The sequence below is a fragment of the Pezoporus occidentalis genome, unplaced genomic scaffold (assembly GCF_034315485.1).
Source record: "Pezoporus occidentalis ecotype Australia unplaced genomic scaffold, CSIRO_AGI_Poc_V1 ctg162, whole genome shotgun sequence".
Taxonomy (NCBI): domain Eukaryota; kingdom Metazoa; phylum Chordata; class Aves; order Psittaciformes; family Psittacidae; genus Pezoporus; species Pezoporus occidentalis.
This window is the reverse complement of record NW_026913447.1, coordinates 1,326,177-1,350,657: the sequence shown is the minus strand read 5'-3', so window position 1 is coordinate 1,350,657 and position 24,481 is coordinate 1,326,177. Positions and strand designations below refer to the sequence as shown.

The following is a 24,481-nucleotide window of genomic DNA, read 5'->3' as shown; positions in this document are numbered from 1 at the left end:
CCAGCCACAGCGCTCCTCATGCAGAAGTGGGGCACTGGGCTCTGCCTCCACATCAGCCAAGTTGCAGCTGTTTCAAGCCAGGCGTACAAAGGCTTCCAACCATCGAGGCTATGCTCTGATCCAAGCAACTGACAAACTTGAAACCTGGCCAGGTCTGGTAAAATCTGGGTATTTGGCAGTCCTGCGAATGGAGCTGCTTTACAGGGAATTCCAGAGGCTGCCTGATGCTGTGTTACAGGATTGGCTGATCCTACTCAAAGCAGGAGTGAACAGGCAGCTCACAGGCTATCCAAACACATGTACAGGGGCCCTTTGAAAGATTACTTATTTTCTTCTGAGATAGCAGCATACTAATTGATAATGAAATGCAATAGTTCATTAAGAATGGCCATTCTATCAGCCTGTATGAAAAGAAAGATACAAGCTGGCTCCTAAAAGAAATTACAGACTGATTGTTTCCCTTTTAAACTCTAGCCATCATCCACAGGAAGTCCTGTGCATATCAGATTCAAAACCCATTGGGATGTTTATCAGTGCTCAAAGAACTTTATATGAAATAGGGAATTTGTTCTTCAAATAAGTGGCATTTGTTTGGTTTACAATAAAGGAAATCACTAATGAAAACAAGCAAAAAGCATCAGTTTTTCAGAAGTGAAGTCCAGGATCTTCATAATTGAAATCAAATTAAATAATATTAATTCGTCTCCTCAGAAGATGGATTGTTTATTTATTTCTCTTTTTTTTAATAACATCAAGATATAAAAATAATAAATGTCTTCTAGAAAATTGCTTTAAAAGTGTGTGATAGAACCTGAATCCTGTAGATTTCAAGTCCTATCCAAAGCATAGCTAACACCTAAAAACTGGATAATGACATCTCCAAGTCATCAGAAGAGGTCTACACTGTTTTAATGAAGGGCCAGGAGAAAACCATTAACATGAATTCAAATGAAGTTGCTAAGCCACTGTCCACCGTATTTCAAAAATCATGGCAGTCAGGTGAAGTTCCTGATGACTGGAAAAAGGGAAATATAACCCCAGTTTTCAAGAAGGGAAAATGGATGACCCAGGGAACTACAGACCAGTCAGTCTCACCTCTGTGCCTGGCAAAATCTTGGAGCAACTTCTCCTAGAAGGCATGCTAAGGCACATGAAAATCAACAAGGTGCTTGGTGACAGCCAGCATGGCTTCACTAAGGGGAAATCCTGCCTGACCAATTCGGTGGCCTTCTATGATGGGGCTACAGAACTGATGGACAGGGGTGGAGCAGTTGATGTCATCTACCTGGACTTGTGCAGAGCGCTCGACACTGTCCCGCACGACATCCTTGTCTCTAAATTGGAGAGACATCAATTTGATGGATGGACCACTCGGTGGGTAAAGAACTGGCTGGATGGCCGCACGCAGAGTTGTGCTCAATGGCTTGATGTTCAGATGGAGACCAGTAACAAGTGCTGTCTCTCAGGGATCATTGCTGGGACTGCTCTTGTTCAATATCTTCATCGCTGACATGGACAGTGGGATTGAGTGTGCCCTCAGCAAGTTTGCAGATAACACCAAGCTCTGTGGCTCAGTTGATACCCTGGAGGGAAGGAATGCCATCCAGAGGGACCTCGACATGCTTGTGAGGTGGGCTGATGCCAACCTCATGAAGTTTAACCATGAGAAGTTCAAGGTCCTACACCTGGGCCGGAGCAATCCCAGGCACAGCTACAGGTTGGGCAGAGAAGAGATTCAGAGCAGCCCTGCAGAGAAGGACTCGGGGGTGTTGGTCAATGAGAAAATGAACATGAGCCGGCTTCAGTGTGCGCTTGCAGCCCAGAAAGCCAACCGTATCCTGGGCTGCATCAAAAGGAGCGTGACCAGCAGGTCGAAGGAGGTGATCCTGCCCCTCTACTCTGCTCACATGAGACCTGACTTGGAGTATTGGTGTCCTCAACATAAAAAGGACATGGAACTGTTGGAACAAGTCCAGAGGAGGCCACGAGGGTGATCAGGGGACTGGAGCACCTCCTGTATGAAGACAGGCTGAGAAAGTTGGGGCTGTTCAGCCTGGAGAAGAGAAGGCTGCGTGGAGACCTCATAGCAGCCTTCCACAGTATCTGAAGGGGGCCTATGAGGATGCTGGGGATGGACTCTTCATTAGGGACTGTAGTGATAGGACAAGGGGTTTAGATTGGATATAAGGAAGAAGTTCTTTACTGTAAGGGTGGTGAGGCACTGGAATGGGTTGCCCAAGGAAGTTGTGAATGCTCCATCCCTAGCACTGCTCAAGGCCAGGTTGGACAGAGCCTTGGATGACCTGGTTTAGTGTGAGGTGTCCCTGCCCATGGCATTGAGGTTGGAACCAGATGATCTTAAGGTCCTTTCCAACCCAAACCATTCTACGATTCTATGAATTCCACTCCACGGATCTCATTTAAAAGTTTGCATGATTGTCAATACAGCAATGTTTGTACAAAATGTGGATTTTTTCATTTATCAACAAATTATAAAATCAAAGTTAAGTACTGCTGCTCCATTATAGATGTAAGAACATTTCCTCTCACTACACATTAACAATCAGCTCATACTGAAGGTAACAGAAAGTTAATTAGCCCAATTTAGTATTCTGACAGTGGACAGCTTTGCCCAGCCATACCCAGATGTTTAATTAATGTTTCTAAGTGTTAGTCTAAAACAGAAATCAGATTTTCAGGAAACTTAATATCAACATTTTAATTGAATTATATTCTTAACAGTGCTGCAAGGGAGAGTGAGAAAAATACGGAACAATCAGGATTTGAACCTGAAAAGAACTTCAGGTAAATTTTGTAGAAACAAAAGCATTTACACCCAAATCTCCACAGAAATAGACTTTACAAGAAATTCTGGAATAAGAACCAGATTTCAGCCATCTGTTGATTAAAGATAAAAACACAGGTGGAGATCTCTGTGGTATTCTTTATTTTGTCCATGCTCTGAAACCTCAACATTTTTGTGACCATCTGGACCACCATAAATTAAATATTCTGATAAAAGTAAATTATAAAATATTTTGTCATATCAGGTCACTGGAACACCAGTGAACTCCACTCCTGAAGAGGTGACAATCCTCAGGCTCTAGACCTTTCTTGCAGCTCCCATGCTACTCCAATTTTCAAAAGACTAGTAGAAAATCTAATATGCTTTTCTAGTGTTAAGGCAATTTTAAGAGATGACACAAGGTCTGTACAAAAGAAATATTTCTAGAGCATGGTGTTACACAGACGACCCTCAACACACAGACAAGAAAATAATCGTAGAATCACAGAGTGGTTTGGGTTGGAAGGGACCTTAAAGATCATCTAGTTCCTGCTTCTGAGAGGATTTATAACAATCTCTAGCCAAGAAAGGGAAGATAATACAACTATTCTTCCACTTCATAGACTCATCTGACTTATCCATTTTGAAAATCAGCTGTCTAAATCATTTTCTGTGGTTTTCTTCCTCAACTAAAACAGTGTAATGACTGCAGTATATCTGTATTCTTCCAATAGCTTCCTTTAAGATAAATATTATTACACATAAGAAAGGATCTCTCAAAGGTAATTAAAATCTGATTTACCTTTTGAACAGTGATGCACTTCATGCCACTCACCCCCCCCCCCCCCTTATATAATAAGATCCAAAAGACAAAAGAAAAATGAATGCTATGCACATGATAAATATGAAGGATTGGAATTTTCAGTTCAGCCTCCAAGGCATGAACATTCTGATTCAAATGAAAATATATAATTTCTACTAACTGCTATTGACAACAGTGAAAGAGTTCTTAAAGAGTGAATTTGTGAAGATTTCTAAAGCTTTTTTGTACCATTGTCAGGCTCATTTTATAAAACAACAGCTGATTCAACTGCAGTTAAAAAAACCTGAAAGACTCCTATTTTTTTTTTTTTTCATTTAATAGCCATAAGCACTTAATTCTAGTTCAGTACCTTGCAGAAACGTGCCAACATGGCAGTTATGGACTGGCACACAGACAAAATAGGACAAGGAAGTACTGCCATTTATACATTGTGAATCCTTTCCAAAATTCTGCCCCTTCCCCCCTTCCCCACAATAATAGCAGCAGCTTCTTTAAATAACAGCACATTTGATCACTTGCTCTTATGGGAAGTGCAGTACATGAATTAATACTATGCCGTCTCGAAAAGGCTCTCTTTGAAAACACCTTTTTGTTAGTTTAAGTGGGATTTAAATGATCAAATTGCAAACTGGAAAGTACTGGTTTGTTGTTTAAGGAAGCTGGACAAAAAAAACCTATCTGGCAGAATAAGACTACAATGGCAGAGTCAGATTTCCGGATAGGTTCTTTTAAAGTGTGCTTGGCAATAGTCTGTGCTGCGTAAGTGGGAGCAACAATGGGCCTGTCAACTTATGACGAAGGTGGATTTGCTTCATGGCCTTAAAATTGATTTATTGTTTATAGAAAGGACTGAGTCAGAGGCAGAGTAGTGGTATGGAAAGTCAGAAAAGTTTCAAAAAACACAATTATTCTGACCATATATTTTTAAATACCTTTTTTTTAAGAAGTACTGCCGGAAACTTAAACTGCCTTACGCAAATCTGTAAATATTACCTCTAAGAAATTTACTGGTAGATTTTAATTAAGATGCTCATTAATTTAAGCATCTTTATTTTATTGTTTGTGGGCAAGCCACAAAGAAAATGCTGTATAGGACAAAGGCAAAAGAGGACACGGGTGAAATTTAGGTAGTTATGTCCAAAACCAAGCCAGATCTGGAGCACACTGTATGGACTTAGTGGAATGATGCATACAGTACTTAACAAGACAAACAAAATCATGGATTCTGGTCTCTGTTCCTCGCAGTTCAAGCATTTTGTATTAAGAAGCCATTTAAATTAAACACAGTAGTGTTAAAGAAGTATCCTTTAAACATGAAAAATCAGAGTCCTCTCCACCTTCTGTTTAAAATAATGTGACGTATTACTATACTTCAGATAAGTATCTGGGCAGTATCAAGAATTTTGTTTGTAGGATCAGTTACAAAACGAATAAGCAGGACCTTAAAAGAAACCTTAAGGCAACAGACAACGACAGACCTAACAAACCTGCACTGCAACATGTAATTGTTTCTCCTTTTTTTGCTTTCAAGCACATTCCAAAGTCTCTAATCTCATTATGCATGTTGTTATATAATTGGATCCATCATGATGTGCTGGTTAGTCACCTTCAGTCTAATTGTGTAAACAAAGGCATCAATATGTACTCACAGGGATCAATAGACCACTCCTCCAAAGAGCTCCCTTCCCACATGGCACTGCAGAACACTGTCTAAACTGTAAACAGTGAAATCTGAGCATGACGGTTGCCAGTTGTCCCAGAAAAACCTCTCCAGATTGCCATTTCCCAGCATGAGAGTCTCCCATGTTCCAGATGGGGTATCTGACAAACTAGCACCATGCTTCCGCATGACACTAACAAACCTCAGTGCTGCGTTGCAGCAGGGTCCATACCACGAAGCAGAGATACAGGTATGTTAGGTACCCATAATTGTGTAGGAACTAAGCCCTGGCATCATTCATCACTACACATCTTTCATCACTGTGCAGGAATGAAGCTCTGGCATTGCACTGCACTCTGCAGAGGAGAAAGAAGCCTACTTCTAAAGAAATGATGGCTCTAATTCATTTTGTACACACTAAAAAAAGACTCTGAAGCGGGAAAAATGCAAACAGGACACTGCCCATTATTAATAAGCCATACTGGATAACGTTTCGGGGTCATGATGCTCTTTGGCAGCTCTGCCTCTCTAGATCCCTGTCATTGTTTCTACACCTGTCAGCCTTTATCTTTCAAAACAGAGACAGAAATAACCCGAGCAGTTCTGCTAAGTTTCTGAAAGCACTGGAAACAGAATGAGAGTTGACATGCTGTATGTCTGTATCACAGCAATAGCATTTTTCTTTGTTCTTCCCTTAAGAAGTCTTTTAAAACACTACAGAGAAATAACTAAAAAAGTGACAATTAAATGAATATACAAAACAAGCAGAAGCAGAAATCTTCACAGCATTAATTCATATTTGTTCCAAGCAATTATCATTATTAGTAACAGCATCATTAATATATGATGATCAACTTCTTTGTACTTGCAATTAAAAAGAAAAAGGGTGAGTATGCAGTACATTTCTGTGAAGCTGAAAATCACTGCACCAGATCCCTACAGTTACAATCCTGTTTCTTAAGAGCTAAGGCTTGTATCTACTCACTGATGATTTCAGTCTTAGTTGGTTCCCTAGAAAAATTCACAGTATCAGATTATTTGGGAATTGTGAAAACTAGGTGTTACACTAGATATAGTGCAGCTTAAGAATCTAACTCTGAAGTTATGTTGACTGTAAAAACATGGGATGCTAAACAACTGTAATTCAGAAGATTTAATGGAAGTCATGCTTTGATTATTTCCAAAAGGAAAACACGTGTATGAAACTTTTTAAAATAAACACATTAAGCGTGGAAAAAGCCCACTTGAAATAATTAGAAGTCTTGGACTTCTGTGGTAAGAAAGTGCAGGTCATTTTGAGTCACGGCCATCATTTAGTTTCCTCAGATGCAGAAAAGAAACACAGAAGCTGTAGGAAACTAAGACCAAGCAAGAAGCAGAGCATGAGTTAATAAATGTAACCCAGCGGTAATTTGTTAGAACTTATAATTTGGTATAAACTGCCTTGTGCTGCCTCTCCCAAGACTAAAAAATGTCTTCCTTTCTTCCCACCTATCCAGCATTTTATGAAAGCTTTGGTTCTGTCATGGGATGCCTATTTCTCATTTATCCATTTAATCACCTTTTTATGCCATAAGAATGGAAGTTTAAGGATAGCAATCCCTTGGCTGTAATTTTTTTCCTGGAATCTTTCATCTTCCACAATTCAGAATGTTCACAGGAGAACAAAAAGTAGAAGACGAAAACAGAATATATGAAATATATTGAGACTGAAAAGGAATCTCGTTCATACAAGACTTTCATTGCCAAACCATAATCAGAACAAGGAAGGGTTGCACGAATCATTAGCATCCACAAGATTTTAAAACTCAGTCACCATTCATTTCAAAATAACCCCTTAGAAAGAAGATTTATTTTAATTTCTATCTCATTAAACCAATGTTCATGGGAAAAAATAGCCCCAAAGATCAATGTATTTTGGAGTGTGCAGCCTGCAGGGTGCCACAACAATACCAAGTTCCAAAATATCCTGTCCTAAAATGGCTCCAATCTAACCAGAAATTCATGTTCAAGTTACCTCAACAGGTTTGTGATTCTGAAACGGCATTTGAAATGTAGAATTATAGACTATCAGAAAGAGCTTTCCAGAACATACTGTGCTTCAGATGAAAAAGAAAACTTCATTTTCAGGATGGTCATTGGTTCTTAATTCATGGAGGTGGCATGCACATACAAAGCTGGTTTTCCCCCCTGCCTTGTGCTTATATATCACGTGTTCAAGTTGGACTTACGCGGTTTTGCCCTCACTGTCTTGTTTGGTGGCACTGGCTCCCTTTTTGCCCAGCAACGAAGCCACTTTCTCAGGATCGCCATTCTCCACTGCCTGCAGCAGCCGATCATCATTCTTATTCCACTCATTGGTCTGGAGTAAAAGAAAAAGAGGGGAGAAATACTATTAGTGCCAGCACTGTGTCCAGGCTCTCCAGAATGATCCAGCACACTTTCATCACAACAGAAAGCTGAAGCAAAATCCCAACTCAAAGAAATGGCACAGAGAAAGCTGCACAGAAGTAATTTGCAACCTGTGCAGCACAGGGTCCCAAGGACTTAATGGTTCAAGCCAGGGCCTAAGTGACCACTGAAGATGATATCTAACATGGAAAATCTGTAGAAGAGTAGTGCAGGAAACAAAAAAAATCCATTTGTTCTTACTGTACTTTAAAAAGTTCTTTGTTTGTCTTGTCCTGGTTTCTATTTTGGAGCTACACTGGCCCCACCAGATCTTCATCACATACATCATGTTGATGAGGTGCCCCAGCTGATTCACACCCCACCCTAGCAACACAAGGCCAGCCAATACTTTGAATATTTAAGGCTTTTCCCAGCTCACACTTTGTAGAGAGTAAGAGATTAAGTAACTGCCCTTTGCAGACTGCAACTAGCTTTACTGAGCTTCTATCCTCCACTTTTGTCTTAAAAACAAACAAATCAGCTACTCAGATAGATGGCACATTTCTAGTGCTGCTGAAAGAAAAGATGACCACCCTACATTTAGCTCTTCCCAATCTTAATCCACTAAGTGTTTTTGATCCTTCTCATCAGCTGAATCAGGGAAAGAACACTTCTTCCTAAAGTAAGGATTCCTCCTGTGAACTTTAGGACATGGCCTGTTTCCTCCACCAGACCTCTAAGCTGGATCTAGAAAGACACTAAGAAAACAGAGGACACTTAACCATCTGTATCCCATGTGGTCACAGCAAAACAAGCTCTGGAAAAGGAATCAAAGTTGCACCCATGCCTCCTAGTCTGGACCCAGTCTTCAGGAAGACAGCAATCTGGTGCAATAAATAGCTGCATTTAGATTTAGTGCTATCACACTGCTACAGGCAGGAGAGGTATCTTCAACAGACTATGGCTTTCTCTTTGACATCAGTCAGCTCATCTTCAGTATGACTAACCATTCATTAGCCTTCAATTTCTACAGAACTTTCAGAATGACTAAACTCATATTAATACACTCCTTGAGAAATACTGAACTTAAAATCTCACTTTCTCCTGATGCTCTACACAGACTTTTGCCTCCAGCTGAACAAAAGATTTGATGTTTCTCTGTCTGGACTTGCGAGAAGTGTACAAGGTGCACACTGATGGGAACTAACTCCACAAGCTGTGCACACCCAGAAAATCAAAACAGGAGGAAAGCATTCTGCATTAATTACATCAGCAAAAAAATTGTTTCCTCTAGCAGTATTTAGACTCCATGACAATAAGTGGCCAACCAAGCAGCAAGCTCCACCTAAAATGAAAGACGTATATTCCTCATCTGGGGAGTTTCATGCTTTAAAAGCAGCCTATTATGGAAAGCAGATGTTACAAAAAAAGTATTTTACTTGCAAATAAAATCTTTCAAAGCTAACACTGTTTGTCTGACAGCTTATTATGCTTTCAGTTTTTGAGTTTGTCCTGTTTCTGTGGGTTTTATTATTCAGTCATGTAAGATACGGGGTATTTGATGAATCACCCTTACCCACAAATCACCAAGATGACTGTAAAGCATTGGTAGCATAGCATTGGTAGCATCTAACTCCTGCACTTACTTTCTTGTTTCTTTTGCATTTTAATCTTGGAAAAGAAAGGAGGACATGGCAGGTAATGTTAATCTACACGTACACACTTATCCTCCCCCCGCCCCCGTCTAACCCAATACTAACCCATACTTTTGAAAGAGAAACATAACACCCAATTTAAGATTTTCTCATGACCTGAAACCAGTTTACTTCTGAAATACGAAATAGAATAAGCTATGGGAAAATGTTAAGATTAAGACCTGCTGAAAATCTTTGGTGGAACAGCTTTCAGGAGAGCATTCAGTGTTTTAGTACAAAAATGGCCATTTAGTACAAAAATGCTTCTTCAAGAAGCAGTTTATTAAACTGAAATCTTAACATAATCCAATATGCAGTGTTCTAGTCTAAGAAAGCTAGCACAGTAATGCCAACTCCTAAAATCAAGAAAGAGCCAAGATCAAAAGTCAGTGAGAAGCTGCTGTGATAACTATATCCTTGTCTATAATTACACTGTCATTAACATCCCAGACCCAAGAGATTCCCTAATTACTCCTCAGTATGTGGAAGCTGCCCCTAGGAAATATAAAGATATTGGATGGGGTGTTCTGAAAGTGACTGTATTGGAGGATGATGCCATCTTTATGTAAATAGTAAAAGATTTACGACACGTGGTATTAGCCTCTTACATGAACAGAGAGTTTAATTCATCTTTACTGTAGTTGTAGTTTTCAACCATACCCTTTTTGGTAACAAAAAATACTCACACACAAACATAATTAAAGAGATTTGACGATGCCTTATTTAAAAAATTTCTTCCTACTTATCTCTACAGCCAAACAGATTTCCTCATATTTAAGAATTATACAGAACTGAATGTGGACAAACCATTAAGTGACAGAGTCTCTTGCAGGGACCCTGAAAACACTCAGTTCTATCAAATTCATCTCAGTGTCAAGGAAAGGCTGCTAGTGTACCTTTCCTTATTTTTCACATAAAGCTGTTAATTCTTTTTCCTGCTTAGAGCAAAGTGGTAGAAGCTGAAGGCTACGATAGGATTTGGTAGTTATTTTTGACCACTGTTTTCAGTTTTATGTCTAATTAGTGTCTCTTCTAAGCGCTGTGACTCAGAGTTGTTTAAGGAATGCATAATTTTAGAGACTGGCACATATTTAATATGCTTCCAATAGCATGCTTTCAAAGGCCCTTTCCAACCCTAACCATTCTATGATTCTATATTATAACAACTTTAACACTTGTTAAATTGTACCAGCAATTTTGGTTTGCTACTGGAAAACAAAAGGATATAAGCAGTTTCTCTTCATCATTGTGCAGCAGAGTAATGCTCATTTATAAACTAAAATGGCTGTGGTCTACATAAGATGCTTAAAAGCCATCATGCTGTACTGCCCATATCAAAGTTATGCATTTCTTCATTAAAGCAATAAAGATTCCATTCCAGGGCATTAATGAACATCTCACTATTGTAGATGAAATGTCAATTTCATATTCAAGCTTTCTCAAAATTATACACATTTAGCTATAATGCAAGTTATAGAAATTTATTTACAGACCTAATTTTATTTTCAAAATTAAATTAGGGATAAATCACACTGAATAACTAACTATGCAAGCTTAAATAGTTGCTCAAGTATTCCCCTGATAGGACTGAACTGAATTTTTTCTTCCCCACTGTGTTCAAAACAGCAGCTTTGTAAAGTGCATTCCAGAAGTTAAAGATACAGCTAATAAAATAAATGGCATGCAACGGATTCTCAGAAACATCCATTCCAATAGTGAAATGTAGCCCTATCACCCACCCTCTTCAGGAAAAAAAGGGAAAGAAAATACATATGATACCGAGAAAGACCTGGTACCCAGGACCTGGCAAGCAAGTAGGAGGTATTTAAGTCAATAGGGCTCTCACAGTGCCTCATGTAATTAAAAACTGCACAGCTACTGCTGCCCAGAGTGGAACTCTGAATAGGGGCAGTGACGGTTGCATTACATACAATTTCTGAACTTCTGGTTAGGGTATTCCCAGCTATGGTTAATAGTGTTCAGTGTAAAAGCCATCCTGAACTGCCGTTTGTCATGCAGCACCAGTATTTGTTCTTCCTGGAAAACATGCACAAGAGATGCTCCCTTCTGCAAGAGTACTGCAAGAACTGAGGTGGTCAGCATAACTGGAGACCATAACTTCATAAACCCACTGCATCAAGCTTCCTCCACTGCAACCTCATAAACTGTCCCATTCCACTTATCCAGGCTGCACAAACGTTTGTGTAAGGCTCCTTTTTCAACTGTCCCTGTGTCACATCCTAGGCTCCTCAGCACAAGATCTTCCCTTGCTCCCTCTATCACTAGGCTCCCTCAGCACTCTCCCTTTGCTTTTATCTACACCCACTGACTTTCACTTTTCATCCACTTAACACTGCACCATCCACCAAATAGCCTATGGCAAGTTTCAGTCCTGTTACTACCACTCTTTCAGGTAGTATAAATGAATGTTTCCTTTCATGTCAGAGATGCCTAGACATGTAACATGCTGAGCAAACCCACACAGGGCACACCAAACTGAAGGTTAATACACTTAGCAGTAGGGTCTTCAAAAACATCTCTAGTATAACACCAGAGCAACAAAGCAGACTCAAGCAGCTAAGCAGATACTTTTCATCACAATAAAGCTAAGGGGTTGGCGTTTTTTTGGTTTTTACTTGTTTTGTGTTAAGAGCGTTGCAAATTTTGCAAGATAACTAAATGAGTAGCCCAGCATGACAGATGGTGCTATACAAGTAACATGCAAATAAACCCCCCCCCAGCTCAGTGTAAAGGTATACACGCACATAATGAATTTGGAAGAATCTGACCCTGGAAAAGACTGCTAATGTGAGTTTTCTTTATCCCCACCCACCCACCCCACTCTCCCCCCCTGCTTCTGTAGGCCACAAGCCAAACAGTTATCAACAATTCCTTCAAACAATTAACATTCCACAATAACAATGGTTTGTGAACACATGCAAAACTCAGCTCAAGAGACATGTTTCAGCTTCATATAGGAAAACCAGTGCTTCACTCAGTACCTCTTGAGGCTGGGGGTGGGGTGTGGATTTGCTTTTTTATGGTGTTGGGTTTTTTAGTTAGCATTTGCATACTGCTGAATTTAGGTAGCAACAATGGGCATTACATATGAAGAAGCAAATTAAAGCTTCTTAAAGATCAAGAAGTGCAAGGTTTTGGATAAAACAAGGAATTTTCAGTCATGCTCAAGAACAGTGAATCTTTCCCTGTTAATGGTAGTATAATTATGCAATCCATCATCCCTAATTAACACTAACTGCAACAATTACCTGCCATGCTGAAGCAAGGAATCACAAGTACAACACAGTGATAGCTGAAAGGATGGTAAGATAAAATTCAAACATCAGGTGGCTTAGCAGAGATGGGTTTACACTTCTCACTGAAATATAACATCCCTCTCAAGTATGCTCTTTAGTCTTAAATTTTCACTTTTCAAATAGGAAATCATGCTGTATGACCTCAGTCAGACACATCTCTCTGCTAACGGTTAAGTGTTTTCCATATTTAAGCATTTAGGAACCTGAAAAAAAAGTTGGCAGGAAAGAGCTAGCCATGCTTAAGATGGAAAGCCACTCCTGCACAACGCACTGGAGTGAAGGTTAATGGAGTGAGTAAGGCAGAGGGCAGCGGAAAACTGATGGGCTTGACTTAACATCATCAGTTTATGATTAGTGATTAAAAAGGGCACGATACTCAAGCCCAATGCAGAGTGCTCACACCACCTTCAGTGATCACTGTCAAGATAGGCTGAACTCTCAAAACTGCAGCTCCATCCACCACAGACACACACTTCAGCAGCAGTTACCAACAGTAGTTGCACTGATAGTTGTCAGCTATCTGTCTCCTCTAAACTTCCTCTATCTATGCGCAGGTTATTTCCTCTGCAAACCCAGAGATAATTCTATGGTTGCAAGATACTAGTAGAGTAGTTACCCTATTTTTGGGGATGAAACTTTCCACTAAAGTCCTCCATTATTGGGATCACAATGTGTGTGTTGAGGAACTGACAGGTTGTTTTGAGTCCAAAGAGAAACCTTCATATCAAAGCCTATTTTTTTTTAATAATTAACGCTTGCACTACCCATTTTACATATTGCTTTCTCTATCACAAAGTGAAAATTTTCCTTTCTAGAACAGAAGCTCAATAATTAAAAAAATATATAAAAGGTACCCATTCTTTTTCCAACACCATCACATCAGGATATTAAGCCTCAGCTGCCTTTGAGATTATCGGTAAATGTCATGCAAGAAATAACAACATATTAGGAGAGCTGGTAGCTCTACTTAGCACTTGTACACAATGTTTTCCATGTGCAAAGACTTGAGCAAACATTAACTGGACAACAACTTTGTTTCTTTATCTTTGGCATGCAGCCTACAGGAGATGATTTAAGTGACCTTGCATTGTTGCAAACCTACTGGAGACAGAGTTATCTGCCCTGAAATCAGAACTGCAGGGAAGCTGAGTAGCAAATTCCTAGTAATTTCAAACTCAGCAACTCGCTGTCTGAAAAGGAAAGGAATACTTAAAGCCTGGCGTCACGAACAATCACATGGCAAAGCCACTGAACACCACTGCATCACAAGGTCAACCACGAAAGTCCACATGTGCTGGACTTCCCAAGAGAGTCTTAAGAACAATCCCATTGTAGATAATGCATGGACTAGACAAAACATCCTCAAAGTGAAAACAAAAGATGATGGCTTTTCTCAAAAGAATGGCTCTTCTGAAAAAGTTATAACCTAGGGTCAGCGGTATGTGGGTAAGTAGGCTACACCTTTCCCTGACCTCCATCCCCCATTTGGACATTGTATTTGCCAGTAGCAAGCCTCTCTGGTTGGAGTAGAAATCTCCCTTGCAGAGAGAGCAGGATGTTGAGCTTATCAGCAACATCTTATCCAAACCTGTGGCAGTAGCTCCCAGGACATTCAGAGGTCAGCAGATGCCAGAAGCTGCTGTCCCCCAGGTCTCTCTCAACTGGTGTAGCTCCAGCTCTTTCCTGTACCTTTCAAAGTCTGCCCATGGTGCAAACATAGCATCAGTGGCATTGTAAGCTGACCTCTCTTGTACTGCACTCCACTGGGCAGCACTCTGAAGGCCATGCCAAAAGATGCTATGTTCATTAACTTCACCACAAGTGAGGTCTTGACCTCTAATTAAGTTGTCAAAAACAAAGCGTGACAATGGTTTTCAAAGTAATTCGTAGTGATATCATCTACAAGTTGCTAATTGCCTACAACAGAAATAGTCTTTTCCAGCTTCACTTGACCATCCATGTTCCCTGTTTTAGGTGACCGACAGCTAATAATACTAATTTTATTTACATAAGAAGACAAAACATTTGCAACTTACAGAGCTTACATACACATTTCTATAAAGGTTGAAACAGCAGCAGTAATGCAAGTAATTTGCATTACAACCACAAGTGTTAATGCATTGTCCTTCTCTGCTTCTTGGGCTCCTGTGCACAGCTGGGGTAACTGTCCACACAAAACGCACAACGTTTGTTTGACGCTGGTGACTGTATTTCTGTCAGACCATGAATTCCATTTGAACCGGAGGTTAAAAGCACCATGGGGAAGGCAGGAAGAGTTGGAGTGAATGAACAAGGACTGCAAACAAAAGACTAACGGTAGATTGTCAGTAAACCTTGATAATTATCCATTCATTGGGTAGCCTCTGTAGATAAAGAAGTGATTATTATCCAAGCAAGATGTTTTTTCATGCTGAACCCCAGAATAATGCAACTGAACAGCAAGTCACTCAGCAGGGCGCTTCGGTCAGCCAGTGAGGCTGCTTGGAAACTTTCCTGGCAAAAGGGGACCACAAGCTGTGAAATGAAAGGGTCTTTCACCAGCAAAGAAGGGGAAAGATGACCTGACTGAAATGGTCATCGGAGACTGCAGGTTTGGGGGATGGGGAGAAGAGATGTAGGAAAAAGTTAGTACAGTTTTTGCTTAAATAATGACTGTAATATGCAGCTTGTGAGCTGTGCTCAAAGGCTTGAGAAATTAAAAGAACGGGAAGAAATGCAAGTTTGCTGTTTTGCTGATAGTTTCTTGTTTGTTTTGGTTTTGTTTTGCCTTTTTTTTTTTTTCCCCCTTGGATTGTTGTTGTTTTATTTTACAAACCTGTGTTTGGTTTCACAATTTCACTGACTTTAAAGGCACAGTAGTCACAGCCCAGTACACGGAATCTGCATAGTTAATAAAGCATACATAAGCAGTCTCTTTGTATCTCAGCTGTAAGATTTATTTCTGTAAGAGTAAGAGACTCTGAGTCTAGAAGTCTCCAAGGGAGAGCATGACACAGTCCACCCAGACCAAGGAATACAGTTAACGTGCATCTAGTGAGCTTAGAGGCATGTGGTAGAGTTCTGTGTGGGCTGAGATGCACACAGCTCATATATGCTGCTCATTTCACATGCTAGTAAAGGCCACAATGTATTTTTCTTCCAGCTACTACTTTTAAGACTTTTAAAAAGATAAAATAATCAATCTTTGCATTTGAGGAACAGTGAGATTTCATGTTAACATCATATCTATGTACATTAAGATTTATAATTTCTTTAAGCAGTTACTGATGTTTTCATGTAACCAGTTTCATTCCAATGGAGACAAAGGAAGTGATGAGCAAAAAGCTCACAACATTCAAGGCATTAGGATAAAATAAGAAAACATAGATCTAAATCATCAGTAACATACCCCCCAGAGCACTGACAGTAAGTCCAGCTACTGCCCGTTTGTTATCACCTTACACATCACCAATACAGCAACTGGAGATTAATCTCTACTTTGAGATAGCGAAGGGTATAACAGTAACAACACCACATGCAATTCATCATTCTCAGTAAGACAGAAGAAAGTAAAGTGAAGAATTAACTCTGTGTATTTGTATAAATGAAGCAATGTTTATCGTAACACAGGTTAAAAACACAAGGGACTTTTTAAAAATAAAAGATCTATATCAATCTTCTCTGAAGTGACCATCTCTCATTGTTCTGCCTTTTCACATAGTTCTTAAGACCTGAACTAACTCAGATGACTGTTCTACCCATCTTGAAATTACTCAGTAAACATTACTAAAACTAAAATACATCTTAACGGAACTTCTCTATATTGCTGGACACATGGCAGCTTTTTCTTTCAAAAAAATCCATGGGGTGCCAAAACATAGACTTAAAAAACCCCACACATTTCTCAAGAATCCTCAGGTTTTCTTTACACTTACTAAAAATATGTAAACAAGAAACTTACAATCAGCATGAGATGCATGGAAAAGACCGTTTTCTAATAAAGTTTAAGACCAAAAAACTACCGAAACATCAGATTTTAGGTATGTATCAAGGTCAAATAGCAACTCACATAAGGTCTTTCAAATTTTCAGGATTTCTGCTGCAAAACTGCTTCACAGTCAGTTGAGAAAAAGTGAAATTATGAGATTTAAAGTGAAATTGGCTGGACAATCTAGTATCACCTCTTATCTGCTAAATGTGTTTCAGAGGTAAGCAGGCTGTAAGATACAGGGACAACGCCAACTATGCAAACAGTTTGTTTATTCAGCTATTGTGTTGACTATCTTGCATTCCTCGCTAGTGTGTTAGGTACAATGTTCTGCGAAGATCAGAGTGTGACCAATAACCAAGGCATACATACATCAGAACATTCTGGTTTGAGACACTAACAGAACTGCCTGCTTGCTTTCAATGTTGTTTTTAAATTCAGTACCACTTATTTCTTGTATGAGTATCTAATCTGACTACATCTACCTGAAGTTTTGGTAACACCATCCAGTTTCTGCTGACCAGTAAATTTAGTCAGAGAACATAGATACTTGCTGGATCTTCTTTCTTTCAGATAGGCAAATGTACAACCATTGGGCTGGAACCCACTCAACTGCAACATCACCTCACTTGCTAGGACTGGCACTTTAGTCCTATGGCTCCATCTTTCCCCCTGTCTACTGCTAAACCTCTCCAAATGCTGCTTATCTTGCCACTTCTGCATAGTAAACTGGCTTTCACTAAATTTAGAGCTGCTGCCCATTATTCTGCAAAGGGGAATAGAGTTCCCAAGCAAATTAGGAAGTCTGCAAACAAGAAAAAAAGAATTCAACGCCAAGCAGGATTGCGCAATATCCAAAATTACATTAACTGATCATTATTACTACACTGTAAGATGTATTCATAAGGTACAAGCCATCATGTCACTTTATTTTTATATTACAAATATCTACATGATAGCACAGTTCGCAATTAAAGTGGTTCCCCTTTTTTTTTCTCTACCAGGAAGACTGAAGTATTTACTTGACAAACCTCCATCATCTTAATATTCTCCACAAGCACCAGAAAGTATCTTAGATGGTTGTTTTTAGAACCACTTCACATTCTTTTTTTGTATCTACTAGAATGTCACTGTAGGAAGCAATACAAATTCAGAATTCACAACAAAACATGTATCAATCTCTAAACTATTCAGAGTAGAAAAACAGTCTATTTATAGCTGAATTTGTCATTCTTGTAAAGGACATATCCACTGTTACAAGGTTATAGCCTTCTATTCTGAAACCCATGACAAGGCCAAACAAAACACAGTGCATACATAGAGAGAAATCCCTGTTCCAAGAAATTATTTTGTTTGGAGTCTTCAAGGGCTCAACTCTATCTCCAAAAGTGCTTCATGACTACAAAAGAAGGCAAAAAAGTTTCATTGTCTGATCTTCATGAGGCCACTGATAGATGTTTGTGTTTGGATTGACCTCTAGATCTAATATTTGTCAATCTCCAAAATCAAGTATTAAAGCAGGAAACTAAGCTCAGCTGCTTTTACTTCCACAGGTGCAATAAGGGATAATCCAAGAGTCACAGGAAAGTTATACCTAAGATAGATTCCCATTTGGATTTAAAAAATTGGGAAAGCAAGCAATTGTTTTGCATGAAAATAGAATCCACTTTAGCAGCCAGAGAAGAGCATGTGAGATTTCACACACATCTTCCCACAGTGTTTATCCTCCACATCACATGCACCAAGAATCAGACAAGTTTTTTATGCATCACTCTATGTGGAACATTCAACTGCACACACGTGGCAGGCCTTAAGTAAAAGGAGAGAAAGAGCAAGCAGGCAGTCACTCTGATTCCTTCCCTTGGGCCTCACTTGCAGAAGGAGCCCCATTTCTTTACAGTGATGCATAATAACATGCACAGCTCTTATGCAGATTTTCTGTTGAATAGGCGTGGATGGCCTCACCTTCCACCTGGCGAGAGCCAGAGCTGCCACACCAATCTCCAAGCAGTGGTGGAAACACAGTTTGGGCTACCCCAAGCTACTGCTGGGGCTTAGCTCTTGCCTGTTCAAACAGTGATTAAGCTATCTGCTGCCTGGCAGAACCACCGCAGTCCAGTATTAATGGACCAGTCTACACATAAATAAACCTCCCATTCTCATCTGAATATTCTTATCCATGTGCAACTTATGAGAGCATTAAGTGCTACTCCTATAGTGCTCTTGCTAATTTGGATGCCCTGCACCTCACCAAACACGCGAGGATTATTCACACAATATGACAGAAGTCACACACAGACTTCTCTTTTTTTTTGTTGTTTAATTAAAGATTCACTTGGCTCTTATTAATTACTTCTAGGCTGGATTATATTTGCATGCCACAGTCATTAAGTTACTCTCCTCGTTAGAGATAAGTACTGCCAATGCTTTGTGTGTCATAGTTTTGATCCCCCTCTGTGAGGAATACTGTTGCTGCTACATCTAGAAACCCTACTTGGGTTGCTTAGTTTATATTCTGATTTCTTCACAAGATCCATGCACATTTTCTATAATATGTTCAGCAGCTGAACAACCTAGAGATTTTCACCTCCCAAATACAAAGCCACTGTGAGTTAAAAATTTACAATGAAAAGATGCACAAAGCATAAAATCCTGAAGGACAGTACAGTGCCTGGTCTCTTTAGAGACAGAGCACATAATCCCATGTAAAATAAGTGGGCCTGCTGTGCTATCAGCCCATTTCCCACCATCAAATCATCCCTGTTACACCCATAACCTCTTTGTCAGGGTCTAGGGAGTGGCTGACATGAGAGAGAAAAGCCTAATAATAATAGAAATCTTATAAAATGCTTCCCTAAAGACACCCTACCCCTTTGATCCTTACAAGCAGAGCAACCTGACAAATATCCCTAGTCACGTTCCCTATTACATATGTTTATATACATTTCAGAGATTGAGGTGGTACACTAAGGCTATACTGTATTCTTGGAGTGCACCTAATGCAATAACTATGAATAAACAACTGGTCAATTCAGACTGCTCCCAGAAGCAAATGGACAGTCAATTCTCATCCTTTTCAAAACACACTTTTCAATAATTTATGTGAAAGTGTGGAGTGAGAGCAGGAGAACAGGGATTTCTAACAGGTTTTAAGTTCTTCAAGGAAGAAAATGCCCAAGAGCTTTGTGAGTCATGACAAAAACGTAGATAACGTGTGTTTCTTGGATTTTTTTGTTTCTTCTAGGAATCCACATCACATCTTTGGGGGTCCCTTCCATCTCATGAGACAGGAAACCCAAAATAACATACAAGCATCTTTTTATTTTTTTCATCCTGTAATAGCATCTTTAACAGATTCAGTTAATAACTGTAAAGGATTATATAAATAATAAGCTAATTAAATAATTAACTAAATAATATGAAGATGAGGCAATTTTCATTGCCAGAGACAGCAGAAGGTTTCGCATTTTAGGGGTTAAAAAGCCCCAGTAAATTTAACAGTCTTTTGAAGATGCTAGTGTAATCCTTCCAAAACTGAAGAGAACAAATGACTCAACCATATGGCCAAGTTCCACTAAAATTCTGTCTTGTAATCATAAAATATGATGTAATGCAGTTTGGTCCCAGGAGAAGGAAAGGCATTAGACATATGCGACATGCACAAGCATTCCCTGAATCCATCTGGCTAGCTATGTTAAAAAGGTATCACACAAATAAGCAGAGGTTTTTAGAAGCCTCCAAGTTAAATACTCTTAAACCTTCTCTTGAAAAATAAATGTGTATCGATCTTACAATCTTCATGAATGCATCAACCATTATTGTTATGAACACTGCTCAGCTAAATAGGTATAATGAACTACTTGCTTGTTACACCTTTCTGCAGCAATATAGCTTCAAAAAAGTTTGCCATTATAAACTTCAAAAGTAACTTGTGGTTTATTACTGCTTCACACTTAAATAACATGCAAATGATAGAAAAGAAGTTTAAAGGAGTATTGGAAATTCAAAGAGCTTCCCCTTTAAAAATATCTAGGGAGGATACACATCAACTAAGAATATGCATACAGTAAGTGGCAAAAGTTTTTGCATTATGTAAACGTTGAATGAAAATAAATTCTAAGAAGGAAACTGGAGCTATCACCTATAACAGGTAAAATACTCTTCCTTGATTACTCAAAAATGCACACTAGAAGTCATCAATACCTCAGTTATTAAAATATTTCACAAAATCACTTGAAATTAATGGTAACCATTCAGTACATTGTTATCACTCTTGTCCTCATTATATTCAGGGCACCATTTAAGAAGCCATGCACAGATGCCTTAACTAAGCATGCAATGTCTAACAGTCCTATCAAAAAAACCCCACTTTTTATTATAGGTAGTTAAAATCCAACCACAACTCAAGACAGCTTCTAGCAGAAAAATACACTGATTCTAGCATGAAAAGTGAGGAAAAATGAGAAGCAGCAATAGTTTCATTTCTCATAGTGACAAAGCTAGAAAGGGAAAATTACTGGGGACTGACTGAAATTTAAATAGTCCACAGCTTTTCTAACATCACCATTATACAATTCCCCCTATGTAATAATACCTTGCTTGCAACAGAGACAGGGTCCTGGCAGTCACTTAAGGAGCATACACTGAGTATCCTTTTCCATACCAGTAAGCACACTTAACTACATCAACACGAAAATCTAGAGAAGCAGCAGAAACCAAGAAGACAAGTGACTACAAGGGTGAGCAAAGAAAAGCATCCATGTTTCCTGACACCCATCCCAATCCCTATGAAACTAAAGATTTAGGAATCACCAAGTAAGATATAACGAAGAAAATAGAGCAACTACGGAGTGTATATCAACTGTACATTCAAGCTGTTTATTCAATGCTGCACCAATGTGCGGCATTGTTCTCATTCTCCAAAATGGCATTAGAGCTGGAAAAATTTCAGAAGTGCAAAGACAGAATCATAGAATCATAGAATGGTTTGGGCTGGAAAGGACCTTAAGATCATCTGGTTCCAACCTCAATGCCATGGGCAGGGACACCTCACACTAAACCAGGTCATCCAAGGCTCTGTCCAACCTGGCCTTGAACAGCGCCAGGGATGGAGCATTCACAACTTACTTGGGCAACCCATTCCAGTGCCTCACCACCCTTACAGGAAAGAATTTCTTCCTTATATCCAATCGAAACTTCCTCTGGTTAAGTTTTAACCCATTACACCTTGTCCTATCACTACAGTCCCTAATGAAGAGTCCATCCCCAGCATCCCTATAGGCCCCCTTCAGATACTATAAGGCTGCTATGAGGTCTCCACGCAGCCTTCTCTTCTCCAGGCTCAACAGCCCCAACTTCCTCAGCCTGTCTTCATACAGGAGGTGCTCCAGACCCCTGATCATCCTCGTGGCCTCCTCTGGACTTGTTCCAACAGTTCCATGTCCTTTTTATGCTGAGGACACCAGAACTGCACACAATACTCCAGGTGAGGTCTCACAAGAGCAGAGTAGAGGGGCAGGATCACCTCCTTCGACCTGCTGGTCACGCTCCTTTTGATGCAGCCCAGGATACAGCTGGCTTTCTGGGCTGTGAGCGCAAACTGAAGCTGGCTTGCGTTCATTTTCTCATCAACCAACACCCCCAAGTCCTTCTCCACAGGGCTGCTCTGAATCTCTTCCCTGCCCAACCTGTAGCTGTGCCTGCGATTGCTCCAACCCAGGTGTAGGACCTTGCAGTTGGCATGGTTAAACTTCATGAGGTTGGCATCAGCCCACCTCACAAGCATGTCAGGGTCCCTCTGGATGGCATTCCTTCCCTCCAGAGTATCAACCGAACCACACAGCTTGGTGTCATCGGCAAACTTGCTGAGGGCGCACTCAATCCCACTGTAAATGTCACCGACAAAGATGTTGAACAAGACCGGTCCCAGCACCAATGAGGGACGCCACTCGTTACTGGTCTCCATCTGAACATCGAGCCATTGACCACAGATCTTTTTTGCGCAGCCATCCAGCCAGTTCTTTACCCACCGAGTGGTCCATCCATCAAATTGATGTCTCTCCAATTTAGAGACAAAGATGTCATGCGGGACAATGTCAAACGCTCTGCACAAGTCCAGGTAGATGACATCAACTGCTCTACCCCTGTCCATCAGTTCTGTAGCCCCATCATAGAAGGCCACCAAATTGGTGAGGGAGGATTTCCCCTTAGTGAAGCCATGCTGGCTGTCACCAAGCACCTTGCTGTTTTTCATGCGCCTTAGCATGCCTTCCAAGAGAATCTGCTCCGAGATTTTGCCAGGCACAGAGGTGAGACTGACTGGTCTGTAGTTCCCCGGGTCATCCATTTTTCCCTTCTTGAAAACTGGGGTTATATTTCCCTTTTTCCAGTCATCGGGAACTCACCTGACTGCCATGATTTTTCAAATACGATGGACAGTGGCTTAGCAACTTCATTTGCCAGCTCCTTCAGGACCTGATGATGGATTTCATGAGGTCCCATGGACTTGTGTACGTTCAGGTTTTTAAGATGGTCCTGAACTAGATCCTCTCCTACAGTGGGCCTAGGGTCATCATTCTCACAGTCCTTGCATCTGCTTTCCAAGACTTGGGTGGTGTGGTCAGAGCCTTTGCCAGTGAAGACTGAGGCAAAGTAGTCATTGAGAACCTCAGCCTTCTCTGAAGATGGCTCCAAGATGATCCAAAACAGCATCTGCATGAAGGAACAGACTAGAGTGCCTCAGACTCAAAAAAAGCAGCAGGTTAAGGGGGATACAAAGTTGACAAAAACAATAATATGGGGGAGTTGGATGGGGATCAACTGTTCAGCATCATTTTTCCAGCACAGTGAAGGACCATCACATGGAAGTTGAACAAGGTCAAAACCAAACAAAATAAAGTCAATGGTAGACTTGTGGAATTCCTTTCAAAGGACGCTGTAGAAGCAATAGGCGGGTACAAGGAGGGCCTGATCACATATTAGGTAGAAAGATTCACTTCAGATTTGGAAGAGATATTCATGCAAACCACAAGAAATTAATTTCCATGTTCAAAAACTGCTTGAGCTGAAAATAGTTTGCAGCTAGGAAAGTATTATGGAGAAGCCTCACACACACTTGCTCAGCGCTTGCTCTTCCCTACATACACACTGACAGATACTACCCGAAACAAAAGACTAGGGACCTTCAATCTGACTGTTCTGTTCTTAACAGAAACCTGTTTGGCCCCACTGCTTTTTGCACCACAGCTCCTATTCCGCCTCCTGTTCAGCAGAACAAAAATGAGCGGAAGACCAGTATTCATACAGCCTGATGGGCAATAGGATAGGTCATGCTAGAAACACTGCCCTAAACAACCAGGTAACCACACATGACACAATTTTTCTTTAGCAGGGAGATGGAAAGTAGAAAGAAAAAAAACAGCATTGCTACTCCTCTTCTGTGCTTCACCTCCCAATAAATGAACCCCTGTGCTCAAGCAACCTGTATGCTATAGGTCCCTAGCAATTTCTTAGCTCCTTCTCAAGTATCCAGAGACAATTAAGAAAAGCAAGGAAGTAATCTTGAATTCAACAGGCAAGAGCTATGTCACCATCCCAACATTTTCTGGATGCCTGGTTTAAAACCACCAGATTTTGCTATGCTGCCCTAACCACTCAGACAGAAAGCTGTAATACTTTTGATTGTATGGTCTCCTCATACCATAGCCATCAATTCCTACAATTTTGTAAGAGCTTTTAATGACAACTTGAGTGAAGGGTTGAAGTCTGAACTGAGGACAGGCTACAGCCACGCTTTAAGTAAGGGTTTGCATAAAAAAATAAGGATGGATAAAACAGTCATTCTG

The 24,481-nt window shown here is 40.2% G+C and overlaps 1 protein-coding gene across 2 annotated transcripts in view; it reads right to left on the bottom strand.

The window, feature by feature from the left end:
- The window catches only part of RAI14 (retinoic acid induced 14), an 87,462-nt gene that overhangs the window by 28,259 nt on the left and 34,722 nt on the right, over nucleotides 1-24,481 (bottom strand). For both annotated transcript variants that reach the window (XM_062612900.1, XM_062612901.1), the window contains exon 3: nucleotides 7,500-7,630. In XM_062612900.1, the coding sequence (XP_062468884.1) occupies nucleotides 7,500-7,630 (131 nt within the window). The remainder of the gene's footprint in view (nucleotides 1-7,499; nucleotides 7,631-24,481) is intronic.